At 40.8% G+C, this 14,569-nt stretch overlaps 1 protein-coding gene across 1 annotated transcript in view; it reads right to left on the bottom strand.

Moving 5' to 3' along the window:
- The window catches only part of LRP2 (LDL receptor related protein 2), a 342,454-nt gene that overhangs the window by 148,223 nt on the left and 179,662 nt on the right, over positions 1-14,569 (bottom strand). The window contains exons 31-34 of the mRNA XM_085645360.1: positions 13,556-13,684; positions 6,678-6,844; positions 2,852-2,995; positions 2,283-2,392 (exon numbers count right to left, since the gene is read on the bottom strand). Of these exons, the coding sequence (XP_085501486.1) occupies positions 2,283-2,392; positions 2,852-2,995; positions 6,678-6,844; positions 13,556-13,684 (550 nt within the window). The remainder of the gene's footprint in view (positions 1-2,282; positions 2,393-2,851; positions 2,996-6,677; positions 6,845-13,555; positions 13,685-14,569) is intronic.

Raw genomic sequence — 14,569 nt, 5'->3', positions numbered from 1 at the left:
TTCTCTGGTTCACTATATTGAAGATTTAAACAAATTTCGCAACTCTCAAACCCAAAAGTGCCTGCTTTAATATATCCCCCTACTTGTTTCTTCTGGTGCTAAACTGAAGCATGTTAGGAATGACTCATCATCTCTTGTGTTTTCTGACAACTGTATTGTGGACACAATTTTCAATTACATTAGAGTTTTACAGTGCTTCATGAAAGCCACCAATCATACATCGCAGATGACTGAAGATAGATGGGCATCCCAGAAGAATAGACTAGTGGAGATGGAGCAACACATTGGTGATGCAAAAGAACTGACATAAAAAAAATAGCAGGTTTGGCGTTAGATGTTTACTTTCAGAAAGACACACATAGGACTTGGAGATTCACAACAGGCATAACAATTTAAGAGGTTTACCACAGGGCTTCAAGGGTCATGACCCATTGGCATTTCTAAAAATGTTCCTTCTTGAATTGGATTTATCATCAGGATCTCCTCCTCTTAATATAAATAGGGCTATAGACTGTGCGGATTGATATCTATTGCTTTCTTATCTAAACCATGTGAAATCATCATGCTATTCCTGGACTACACTGACATGCTGCATACAATTAGAGCAGCCAATAAGAAGAACCTTTATATGGGCATGTCATGAAACTCTCAACTCTAGGAAAATTTCTAATGCGACTAATGCCAGAAGGAAGGCGTTACTTTCGCTGAGCCTAACTCTTCCTTGATTAAATATTAGATAGTGCATCGTTTATCCATTTTATTTAAAGATCATCTACAAATCTCCAGCCCACCTCATAGACTATAGCATTAAAAACAGCTCAATTGCTATGAACATGTTAATTGTAAAATCTATTTAATTGTATTGCTTTTATATGAATCCTTGGTGCTGTTATGTCTTAATCCCTATTTTTCGATTGGTCCCTTTTCTCTTGTTGTCATGTCGGTATTACACTTGTTTGATTTGTTTCCTTTTCAGATCTGAGTTCTTCCTCTTGATCTGCTGCTCTCTCTTTCTAATTTCATTTACTGTTCAATTGATTACTTCTTCATTCCTTTATCTCTTTCTTTTATTATATTCTGCTTTGTCTCTCTTTTGTCCTGTTCTTACTGTTATACTCAGACTTCTATGATGGTACAATGGTGATACATGCCAAGATGGTGCCTGTCCTCACACAAGGAATCAATCATTTTAACCCATGCCATTGTTGATTTCCAAGGAAACGATACAAGTGATGACGTATATAATGATGCTGCTATTGGCGCGCCAGTTAACATTGAGAAAGGCAACAGCGGAGAGTCGTTTATTTTGTATGTTGTGCATTTTCCATGAAAAGAATTGGATTAATTCATCCTTGTGAGTGCCGACCTCGTTTGTGATAAAGGAGCAGAAATATATATATATTGCAGACCTCCAAGCATCCCCGGACCACAGGTTACGAACCACTGATTTACATTAATGAAAACAACTTATTAATGTATTTTTTATGTGTATGGAAAATCAAATGTTACTCTTAACTCTTTGACCTTTTTTTTACTCTATGACTCCTTTAATTCTGAAGCAAAATATTGTGCACAGGCTGCTCTACAGTGCAAAGTTTTGGTTACTGTGAGAAGTCATCATTCTTGCTGAGCCCAGTTACTGACTGCTGGTTTTAGTCATAGAATCTGCTTTAGGGACAGTTTTTATTCTCCTAAACTCCCTTTCAGTCGGATTATTGTTTAAAAATTACCAGCTGTCCCTAACAGGGAGATTTTAGGTTTTACCAAGGCATGTTTATGTAGAGCCCGAAAAGAGGACTTTACATTTCCATTGAATATGCAGTGATAAGGTGTTGCAACTTGATGTGCTTCCTGAAGTGTTGCCCCAAGTTGATAATCACACTGCACCTACACTATGAATTGTGCAGGCATGATGGTGAGGTGGGCCTGTAACTTGGACCTACACTTTATTATACAGGAATTGTGACTGGAACTTTAAGGTTATTTACAAACATATACAGTGCTTCTAAGAACAAATAAATATCCACTTACACGTGTATACTACTGGGGACTTAAAGTATTTATATAAGTTTGGAAGGGCTGAAGTTCACCTTTACATTACAATTGTTTGAGACTTTCAAGAACACTGTACCTTAATACAAGTCATGTTTGCTTCATTAACTTCATATAGCTCTACAACCTTTCTTGTAGTCAGATAAATATTTATTTTTCAAGAGCTTTTGGTAGACTTCTAAAAACGCACATATTCAGATATGATAGAGAACATTATACAGGGCACTCACCCTCGGGCTGGATCAACAGCAATTCCAATTGGCCTTCCAGTGGCCGTAGGCGACCCATCGTTAGTGATCAGAGTCTTTCTGCGCTGAACTTCACTACGTAATGTTAACACCTGCATAGGTACAGTTGGAGTTAGGCTTTATAGGCTTTTGGTACAGGTTTCACAGGTAATCAAAGTGCTGTTCAAAGCTCACCAAAAAATCCACCCAGGTATGGGATGCTACCACAGCACACCTCAAGCCCTTGCATATGTATCAAGCTATACACTAAGACTCTTATAAACTGAAGCCCCTGCAACTATAACATTTATGTTACCCGATGGCCTTTGCATAGCTGTTAAAAAGAGGTACTCAAAATGAGAATCTTGAAAAAGTTTTGCTAAAGTAACCTATTTACTTGATTTATTTATAGGCCATCAACCACACTAAAATTCCCACTATCTATTACGAACTGTACACTTGATTGTCACTGAAAAATCAAAAGATATTAGCTTTATACAGTTCCCCAGCACCTACTTACAGGTAGTAGCAAAATGTATGTTTATATTAACTTTAAATGTTGATGTACATACCTCAATTGACTGCGTTGCAGGGTTGGTGTAGTAAAGGTTTCCTGAGATCCAGTCTACAGCTAGGCCAATAGGAGACCCCATGATTACAGCTGGCGCAAAGACTGTCCTGTTCGTTCCATCTGACTTCACTCTGTGAATTTCCCCCTTAGAAGGAAGGGGAGCAAAAAAAGATTGCATACATTTTTGGAAAGAAATCAGCATAATTTTAGGCAACCCCTACAGCAACTTTGATATATATTTCTGTAAAAATATATATAATCTTTCTCAAATTGTATGTCTAGTAAGTTTTTTAATTAACAAATATAAATTTATTGCCATGTTCGGAATGTTATAATTGGTGAAAAGTAATTAAACAATTATAAACATAAAACAGAAACCCCAGTCACCAATGCATGAAGAATGAGCACCGCATTCTTGATCATTAAATCAAATATGACTATGGCTGTAAGTCTGAAATAAACATGAATGGTCTAATCTTCCCATTCACTCCATATACGATGAGCACATTTTAAAACAAGGATAGCTCACAATATAGACACATTTGCCGAGGATGTGCCGCACAATACACTTTATTCACTATTGATTTCCAGATCTTTTTCCTGAACTGCACACTGTTTGAGCTACACATTTGCTTAAGATTATTGCACTATTAGCCTCATAGATCTAATAATGTTAGGGACATTAGCAACAGAAATATCTAGGAATAGTACTGCTGCATTTTGATTTGCCTTAATGGGGACTTTTCTGGTCTACAGGTAGAGTGACCAACTCCTTATTACAGGCATGGTATCCAGCCTCAAACGTTTTAAAGATAACCTAATGCAGTCTTGGTTTGTAGTCTGGTTTAGCTTCAATTGAACTAATTAGCCAGCACACCTGAAAACAATGATTTGTAAGTGAAAATTTCAGGACTGGAGACTACGTTGATAAAGACCTGGAGTGAAGTGGATACCCTATCTAGAAGCATCCCATTTTATCTGATAAATATTCAAATCAAAACCACTTCAAACTAGCCTCATTAGGCAGGCCATGGGTCTCATGTAGAGCTTTAACAGAGCAACAACCACAGCCTGCTCCACAATTACCTTCTGCGCCACACAACCACCACTCAACTGTTTGCTGAAATGTTGCTAGGAAGGATCTTGGATGGGTGGTCCAATGCCATGTCAACAACTGTTTTGTCCGTCTGGGTCTGCCATCCACAGCATGATGATACCATCTATTGGTGTTCACCATGCCCTTGGAATAAACTATCAAGAAAATGCATTTTAAAAATGGAAACAGATCTGTCCACGGAATGGAGGCTACACATGCAGATCTGGTTCTGTTAATTCTGGGACCTCGTGTTATTCCTCAATGTGGGGGCAAAATTCCAGAACAGCGAGATTTAAGTGCTAGGATATCAACTGCAAATTTTTATTCTGGCCATTGGTACACTCGCATGGAAATCCAGCACATTCTTAATCGGGACCCTAGAGTTCTATTTTGCCTTAAGTAATATTTATTACTAGCTACGTTTAGAATTACCCTTGTTTGGAAACTGGCCCAACGCTCTGTGAAGCCGATTTGAATAATATTGGAGATTGATATGCATTCTCTATTTCTTCTTTCAGGCTTTAAGCCTTGAGTTTGTCCAAGCTACCAAACACTTAGGGGCCGATTACGATGGCGGACGGACTGGAGTCCGTCTGCCATCGTAGTGGTGACCGAGACCGTCCACAATACATGCGGCGGTTCCGCACACCCAATTAGGATGCGACCGCCACCATGGCGGTCACATTTTGCATTTTAGCACTGCGGCGGCTGCTGCCGGCTGCAATGTTAAAATAGCAGGATGTGCATTTCACTGCACTATGTGGCAGGCACCACACGGTGCCTGCCACTTGGTGCAGTGAAATGTAGGGGGATACCATGGGTACCCCCCAGTGCACCCACACCTCCCCCAACACAAGGGGGGCCTGCAATGGGCCCAGTAACCAATCTCCACCAGCCTTTCAATGGCAGTTTACCCGCCACGGAAAGGCTGGCTGGAGACAGCATCGTAATTTGGCGGACGGTGCCTGCTAGGCACCGCTCCATTTCATGGATGCACACCGAACCGCCAGGCAATCAGAACGATTGCCTGTGGTGGTTCTGCGGCAGACGGTCTTTGCATCCGCGGCAGTCCGAAAGCGATTCCCCCGCCATCGTAATGTGGTGGGGGGAAAATCGCGGTCTGATGGTGGAAGGACCGCCACCGCATGGCTGGCGGTGGCGGTCCTTCCGCCATCGTAATCGGCCCCTTAGTTGGGAGTACCCCAGGTTCTCTTACAGGCTCCTTTCTACCTGCAAATGTCCCAGAGCTGTCAGAAGTGCTAGGTTCATTAACGGTTTGATGCAGGGAAAAGATGAGGAATATTTAAGGGCATTAGGGTTACAATGATAAACCAGTTAAACAATTCTATTCACAGAATTCACTGCAAGTTTAAACTAATATAACATTTTAGTTTTATATGTCACTTTGTGTTTTTGTTAAATTACATGGACAGAAGTCCTGCAAACATCGAATGTATGACATTACAACGCATTCCGTTGTAACGCATGCCTTTACCACGCATGCGTTACAACGGGAATGCCATCACCACGAATATCCTTTACCACAAAAATGCCTTTAACACGCATAATTTTACAACGATTTTCATAAATTATGCATGTTAATGGCATTTTCTTGTTAAAGGATATTGCACTTATTATCTACTCTTTAAATTTTTCCCTTGCGCGACACCACCCCCTCATTCCCCCTTACCTCTCCTCTCCTCAAACTTCCTTGGTGACGTTCCACGTCGTTAAGAGGAAGCGAAAGTGTCCTTCCGTTTCCTCTAACGACGTGGATTGCCTCCATATCTCTCTTTAATTGACGGAATCAGGTATGGTTTTTTTATATTTTATTTTTGGGGGTGCCCCCCCAAGCCCTCTTTTTTAATCCCATTTTTTTGGGGGGGGGGAGACCCACCAACCCCCCCTTTTTTTTCTTTTAACTTTAGCACACATGCCTTCATTACGAATTTTGTAGTAAAGGTATGCGTAGTAAAGGCTTTTCGTTGTAACCACGCATGCGTTGTAATGCATGCGTGGTTATGGTTATGCGTGGAAACGGCCGCGTTGTAGTGGCCGTTTCCCGCACACATCATGTTTCCCCATCCTCACTTAGAGGTCAGGGAACTGCAGGGTTTCCAAAGGCAGAGCCTCACACAGTTCTGCTATTGAAAACCCTTGATCTGACTTCCAGTCTGCCACTGGGCCACCGCCACAGAGTGATGGTCTCCCTTCCCTATTTAAGACAGTGTGACTGTCCATGGATTTTCTTGCCCGGACCAGCCATGGGGAGGCATGGCATGTCCGGGCCATTGCTTTTCAATTTACTGAAAAAACTCCTGCTCTGAGAGTTTGAGTAAAACAATAATGTATGCGTGGTGTCCATTTTTGGCCTGCTCAGCCTACAATGCATCTTCTGCACTGCACTGTAGTGAGATCCCACCAGACAGTCGAGTCTCTCAAAATATGGCACGTGCTGCTTCTGTCAGGTGATCGAAGGCCACGGCTTTCGTCGAGTGGGCATTCTGAGTGCTGTTTACAAGGGTATAAATGAGGGTGTAAATGAGGCCATAGCGTTTGGGGCTAAACGCGTGGATGAGTGCAGTTCAGGATAGAAATGGTCAATTTACTCTGACTTCCAGTAGTACCGCTTGAGATACATTGTGAAGAAAGGACCTCAGTTCCAATGTTATTTATATTAATTCACGGACCTCCAATGGCTAGCTTCTAATAGCTATCACTCTTTACTTACGGTGTATTCAACCCAGTAGATCATCTGCTGTGTGTCATCAAAGTCAACATCATACCCACTGTAAAGCCCGGCTATTGGCACCATGGCATCATTGGTTTTCTCATTTGGGTTTAGTGACATCCCATAAATGATGCTGTCTCTCACAGCAATGAGGAAGGGCTGGGAATCTGCAAAACAAAATAATATCAATTTGGCATGCAGTATGGAATATTATAGCAAAACAGGGGACATGTATTGCTTCTGAAGTCTGTTTAATGAAACAAAACAAATCACTAGACGTTAGCACAAAAACAGTTCAATGCCAAAGATGTTTCTATCTTTCCAGCATTTACAGTGATTATGAAAGTTCATATATAGGTATATCAAGATGCATAACAATAATACAGATACTATCTCATTTAACCCGTTGTGTGCTTATGACGAGCCCAGCTCGTCATGAGGCACAGTGGAGCTGTGCTCATGACGAGCTGGGCTCGTCATAGCGGTCGCGCTCCGCCCACGCGTGATTGATTCACCGCCTATGCAGGAGAATCAATCAGTGGGCGGAGTCGTGACAAGCTCAGCTCGTCATGAGCACAGCGCCCCCGCCGCCCCCCACCCCCCCCCCCGCGCCGCGGGGGAATTACCCCTGCGGCGAAGGGGTTAATTTATTTAGTACTAAGGAGCTCCAGTGCACATTAGAATACTTCACTTCATCATAAAGTGCTAAAGTGACCAAGGGCGCTCGACATAGGGGAGAGGGGTGTGGCTGCAGCACCCCCTAGATAGGGGCTGCAGCAGCCCCAAGATAACCTGCAGGAGTTAAAAAGGCAAATGAACAAAAAAGAGGCTATTAAATATTGTTTTGCAATTTCCCATTTGCTGTTAGTGCAAAGCAGAGGTCAGGCAATATCTTCTAATAAACTGCTTGATTTTGCTTTTGGAATTTTGTAATGTGAATGAAGTGACAACCCTGCTGGGGTTCAGGAAGGGTGAAAGGAAAGGCTGCAGGATGTCAAATGTTTTCTAACACGTAACATAATTTAAATACGTCTACTAGTACTACAAATGTATCAAAATATTTAAACAGGAAAGAAAGTACAAATGAGGTACTTTGTTGTTTTGTGTAATTCTGAAGAGTGATGAAAACCAAAACTTTAATGGGGTCAAAACAAACCAAGACACTTTACTTGAGTGATGCACAAAAATTAAATACACACAAAAATCTGATTTTCACACATTTGTGTGCCATATATATTTAGCAGTAAAGCTGCATTTCTTATGATAATTTAGAGGACACTTCAAGATGTTATTTTAATGGAAAATGTGCTCTCTGTAAATGGCACTACCCAGGGAAACCTTGCTTTAGTCATTTATGTGGGACGTGTTCCAAAATGCACCACTGTGCTCACACTGCTCCCACATCGAAGCTCATTTGGTACACATGTTCTTTGTGTACATGTGTAAATCAACCTTCCAAGTGGAAAATCCCTTAAATCCTGATTCTGTTGAGAAGAAATTGAATATAATGTTTGAAAAGTAGCCTTTTTGTGCACTTAAAATGTATTTAGATGTGGCTCAGTTCTCTTACCCCTCCATGACTGAGAGTGCCTAGAAGCAGCTGAATTCATGCAGTAAACAAAAAAACTGTTCTATCAGCTATTCTGAAAATACCTAAAAATGTTCTCTTTACTAAGGGCCAGATGTACTATGATAGCAGTCACAAAACGTGGTCCCAAACTGTGACTCTTCATTTTGCAACCAATATCTGTTTATTAAAACTGACCTATGTGTTATTAGGTCGGTTCACAAAATACCAAATCATAGTGAGGCACAGAGTGACCTTCCTAAGAAAATTAATTAGGCAGGCCACAACTTGTGACTCGCTGCAATTGGCTACAATCACCTGCAGGGGTCAGCAGACCACCTATCCGATATTACTGTTTGTGGGAAAGTGGGTTGTTGGTTGAGAGGGGAGTGAGTCCTTATCAAGCAATAGCCACAATCCTTATCAGGGTGAACCATAAACATCACTAAATTAACCTGTGCTTAACTTTCTGGTAGCTTGACACAAAAGCAGTCAGGCTTAACTTAGAGGCAATGTGAAAAGTATTTATGCAGCACTTAAACAGCAATGAAGTGAAAACACACCACAAGAAAGATCCCACGCCAATTTAGAAAAATAGACTCAAAGGTAATAAAATATTTGGCACCAACAGGTCAAAAATCTAATCAGTAGGACAGAAGTTATGAATTTCTAATGTTTAAGGTGAAAACTAACATCTAAAAGAACAAAGCGCCAACCGCTGATATGTAGTCGCGCAAGACTGGGTCAAAGTCAAAAGTTATGGCTGATTGCGAACAAGCGCTGGTCGAAAGAAATGTTCAGCGGGGAAAGGCAGCTGGTGGTGTCCAAGAAGGACGAGGTGTTGTTGTCGGGGAGCTGATGGGCATAATTGCAGTGAAGATTTCTATGTTCGGACTTTGGGTCTGATTTAAAGTTCAGCACATGGTTTACTCTGCCTCAAACGTGATGGATATCTCATTCCCCGCATTACAACTGCATTATATTCTATTGCACTTGTGATGTGGTGGATGGGATATCCACCACATTTGTGAAGTAGTATCTCATCTGCTGAACTCTAAATCGGGCCCTTAGTCTCTTTTATGAAAGTCGAAAATCTTCAGCGGGGCGAAGCTGCAGGCTGTAGCTGATGAGGGTTTCACAAGGCCAGATACACCTCCTGCAAAGAGCCGCTGAACAGGATTTTCTGCTGTGGAGAAGAATGTGGCGGGAGCTGCTGCAAAGTCAGACTGACAAACAATGCATCCTGGGTAGACCGGCAAGCAGGTAGGTTTCGGTCTCCAGTTGGTTCTCAGAGCAACTTTTGACAGAAATGTTTTCAAGTCCCCAGTATTGGATTTGGGATATCATGGCACCTTTAGCACCACTTTCAAGGGTCCAGGACTGGAGGGGTACCATTTGGAGGGCCACAACTCAATCAGGCTGGGTCCAGGTGTGGGTTCAGGATGGTGGGAGCCTTTTCTGTCCCAGATGCTCCGATCAGGAGCCAGCCAACTAGCCCTTGTGTCACTCTTGAAGTCTGGGGTTTCTAGTCCTCTGAGGGCACAAGGCAGGCTTCAGGCAACAGGGCAGTCCCCTTAGTGCAACGGGAAGTCCTATGAAGTACACAGCAATCCACGGGTAACAGGGTAGTCCTCTCTGAGTTCTTCTTCAATTCCAGAAGTAAACTGAAGAGTGGATCTGAGGGTCCTAATTTTATACCTGGAGACAGCTTTGAAATGGAAGAAACCTCTGGAGCTTCCCCCCACAGAAGTGTCTGGAATTTCCTGTCTCCCTGTCCTGGACCCAAGCTGTCTGCAGTCACAATAAGCTAGTGTGAAGCTCTTTGTGTGTGAGCTGAGGCAGTGTTTTTGAAGTGCAAATGGGGCTGTGTACAGCTCCGCCCCCTCATCCAGCTAGAAAGGTCCATCCTGCCAACACCCAGTCCCTCTATTTTGTAGCTGTCTAGGAGGCATACACAATGGCCAACTACCAACTACACCTAGTTATGCAGCCTAAGAAAAGGATGCAGGCACAAAATGGTTACGACAAGAAAATGCCAACTTTCTAAAGATTTTATTTTCAGAATTGTGACTTAACATTCGATTTTACCTTTAAAGAGGATTTTAAATTACAATTCCTTAGACACAGAACATTACATTTGAACCTATTCCCAAAACAAAAGTTATCACTTATTAAATGTGATAAGGTGACCTAATGTTATCACATGGGAGAGATAAACCTCACAATTGTAAAAAATTAATTTGTGAGTTTTTCACTACTAGGACATATAAAAAGTAAAAGTACATGCCCAACATTTTATGTTCAATACACCATGCCCTAACGGCTGCTTAGGACCTACTTTTGAGGTGACTTATGTGTATTAAAAGGGAATATTTGGCCTAGCAAGGGGTTTGTGTTGCCAAGACCAGTTGGCAATTTAAACTGCACACAGGCTGCAATAGCAGGCCTGAGACATGTTTGAAATGGCTACTTAAATCTGTGGCACAAAAAGTGCTGTAGGACCAATAGTATAATTTAATTTACTGGCCCTGGGTATAAGGTATACCACTTTACCAGGGATGTTTAAGTAAATTAAATATGGCAATCAGGTCTAGTCCAAGATTAGCATGTTTTAGGGAGTGAGGATAAACCCTTAAGACTGGTTATCAGTTGTAAAGTGCACTCAGTCCTAAAAGCCAACCAGAACAGGTTCAGAAAACAGAAGGGAGAAGGCAAAACGTTTGGGGGGCGGGGGGGGACCCTGCAGAGAGGGCAATGCCAGCACTTTTAAAAAATAACTTTTTTTTTAAAGCAGCCTGATTTCCCTGAAAGAAATGGGGCTGCTTTAAAAAGAAAACGTTTTCCCTTTTGTAAACGTTTAGTGCAAGTCAGCAGCAGTTTCCTGGACCACTGAAAATGGCAACCATCGCAATTCATAAATGGGAGGAGTCCAAAGAGGACCTCTACTCTTTCGCAGGGGATTTACCACTCTAATAGCAATTTGGAAAGGACGCTGACAACCCGCCCCCTCGAATTTACGATTTGAAATCTATATGGAAACCCATTTTAAGAGTCAGTAAAATTTTATTGACAACTAAACTCAGTTTAGGACATTGATAATAAGATTTTAGCAGTTGCAAACAATCCAATTTTGCAAATTGGAATGTTTGCTACTGCTGAATAATTTTATACATCTCAACCAATATTCTCTATTGTTACATCACTGATGTTTCCTTCTGCTCGTAAAGCTCTCCGTTGCCCATATGGCTAGTCTGCACTACACAAATGCCTTAAATAAATATTTGTATTTCTGTTACACATGCATTAGCATTTGCAGCCTTCTCTGCATATTGCTAACTGGGGAGAATGCACGTATTTACTCGACTTTAGATAAAAAAGCATTAAAAAAAGAATTGTCATCTTTTTTAACTCCGAGAAGTAGAGGTGTGTTATGAATGCAATTCATTGTGTCAAAAGTAAGCAATGACAAGGTAAAATCCAGAAAGTAACACTTTTCAATCAACCTTGATTCAGGAAACCTTAGCTACAGCAATTTCCGAGGCCGAGGAGGAACATATTGCCGTGTTGAAAAGACTACAATAAGCACACGCTCTGATTGGCTAAAAGTAATCTTACTGCTGAAAGTTAGTGCTAGCATGTAAAAATAAACAATGTGAGAAAGGATTAAGTTCAAAATAAAATGCGAGGGAGGAGAGGCAAGCGGCCCATGTTTTCCATTCATTAGCGATAATTAAATCTTCAGTGTGCCTAATATCAGACAGTGCCCTAAAGTACTTCTTTTATGATAAGATATGAACTACTCCGAGTCCAGGGGGAAAACAACTGAGAGATGCACTTCCTGAAATCTTTGATTTTAAATGGACAGATTAAATAATAAAAGAATGACCAGGAAAAAAAGGAATGTGTTAGTCTTCAGGTGTGTATTACAATAAAAATGCAAGGGGATATTTTTCCAATGGTGTTATGGTTAGTTTCTGTAACTTAGCTATGCATGCATAAAAGACGTGCTGCAGTATGTTGTATGCTGAAGGCGTCCATTAGTGACTTAGGTTACAAAGATTACCCCAATCCAGTCTTCAGTCTGAGTCCACATGAGGAACATTCCCTGAGTAGGTGACTTTGAACACCTGTATTGTGCTCTACGCTGTTCTTTCCTGCACTTCATCTATTGAGAGGCCTAATATTGTGTTCAACATTCAAGCTATTGTTAATCCTGAGGCTGTTCTAAAATGTTAAATTAGGAAGCTACAACAGAGGAACATGTACATCTCCATCTCGGAAGAATGGTGCAGACAATTTATGGACTCTGTGGCATTGTGCTACTGTCCATTACTATGAACCTTTTTAACATAGTCCCACATCAGATGCCACTGGTTTTTCCCTCATTCCCTGAACATATGGCAACACTTTCCCACTTATAGAAGTTGCAACTCATCATTTTTAAAAGGATTATTTATGTGCAGGAAGGGACACCTTCCTGCACATAAACAATCATGCGTGGCGTTTTGCTGCTTCTATGTGTGCTGCACAATGCATAGGAACAACAAAAACAAGGAGAAATAAAGCATTTCTCCTCGTTTCACCAGTAAGACCAGGTTTTTTTTGTCTCCATATTTACGGCACGCTTGTAAATATGGGGCAGCATCAAAATCAATGGATGTTGCAGCTAAACGCCCACTGCAACATCCATTACCCTCCCCTTTCACGCTAAGTATAGTGTGAAAGGGTGCCACACAGCCTTGTAAATCGGGCGAAGACCATAGCGCCACAGGAACATCAAAAAAAGTGATGCTCCTGTGGCAACAGGGGCTTGTAAATATGCCCCTAAGATCCTTATTTATAGTTTGGGAGGATGATATATTCTGTCAAAACATGACAGATATTCTGTCTTTTGCATGACAAGTGCCATACGGTATGATGCACTTGAAATACAGTGGATGGGATATCTGTCACTTTTTTGACAGTGTCCTGTATGGCAAACTCTTAATTAAGTCCTATATTTAAGGAGTCCAACCATCCCACTTACTTTATAACATATATTAAACTACCTTATATGATGCCTTCCTAGAGGCTTCCACCTCACTTTCCCCAGCCACATTTACTATGGGTACACTGAATAAGTTGGTTGAGCACAGCCATGTTGTGATGTCAAGTGTTGTAGGGAATCAAAATCTAACAAAACAGGCATATTTCCCTGCCATGATTAGCTGTTATTCCATGCATGAGAGAGCTCTAAAATATAACTTAATTTTTAAAATTTGTCATCTTATAGTCAACAACAAAACAATAGCAACAGAATTGGGTGATCTACCTTGTCTGCAACTAACAGAATCCGAATCAAGAGACCACCCAGAAGGGCAAGCGCAGGAGTAGAACCTTGGGCCAGATGAAGAAAGTAAACACAAATGACTGCATGGAGCTGATGCACATGAATTGACCCCTAAGAAACAGAAAAAATAGTAAGTTACTGTCAGCTGTCAGGGCACACCTAACAAAAGGCTTCAGTTATATATATATATATATATATATATATATATATATATATATATATATATATATATATATATATATATAGAGAGAGAGAGAGAGAGAGATTAATTTACTAAGCAAGTTTATCAATTTTTCCTTAGTTTGACAACAGAAAATTTAGCATATGTCGTGGTTAAAATGGTAACAATAAGACACTAAAGCAAAGATAGTTTACACATATAACTAAACACAGATTGTTTGCAAAATATAATGCACAAAGTGAAGTGATTTTTTGCCTTTATGTTTGTTTCTATTGCAAATTACACAAATGTGAGCAAGTCTGAATTGTACAGATGCTAATAGAAAGTAATCACCATTAGGGCATAATAAATATATATACTACTTAGTGTATTTCAGCAAGAGTCCTTCTAGGTATCACTATGCAAGGTGATGGATCATCAGTCAGAAGCAGATTCGGGAATTATGAGATACATCAAAAAAGCTGAATATCAGAGAAGAACACATTTTATAAACATAGCAGTAGTCAATACTAACATTAATCTAAAAAAATTGCATTTTAAGGTTTATTACATTTGCCTCCCACTATTTGGGCAACCTGCTAGGATAGATATGGATGAAAAGACGGTTCTTCTTTCCTTAGAAAGTAAGCACCACGAGAAGATTGAACAGGGCATTAGCCCGCACCCAAGTTTTATTTAGGATCATGCAGCACAATCTTGAGTTCTAAAAATGTGATCAAAACTTCACAAGAGGGCACAATTTAGACAATGAACTCCCAGGTTGGGCACACAAGCACACATTTGACATATGCTGTGATCTGTTGCACGATGGCATG

This window comes from Triturus cristatus, chromosome 3_1 (assembly GCF_964204655.1).
Source record: "Triturus cristatus chromosome 3_1, aTriCri1.1, whole genome shotgun sequence".
In the NCBI taxonomy this organism is placed as follows: Eukaryota; Metazoa; Chordata; class Amphibia; order Caudata; family Salamandridae; genus Triturus; species Triturus cristatus.
This window is presented reverse-complemented; position numbering and strand designations above follow the sequence as displayed.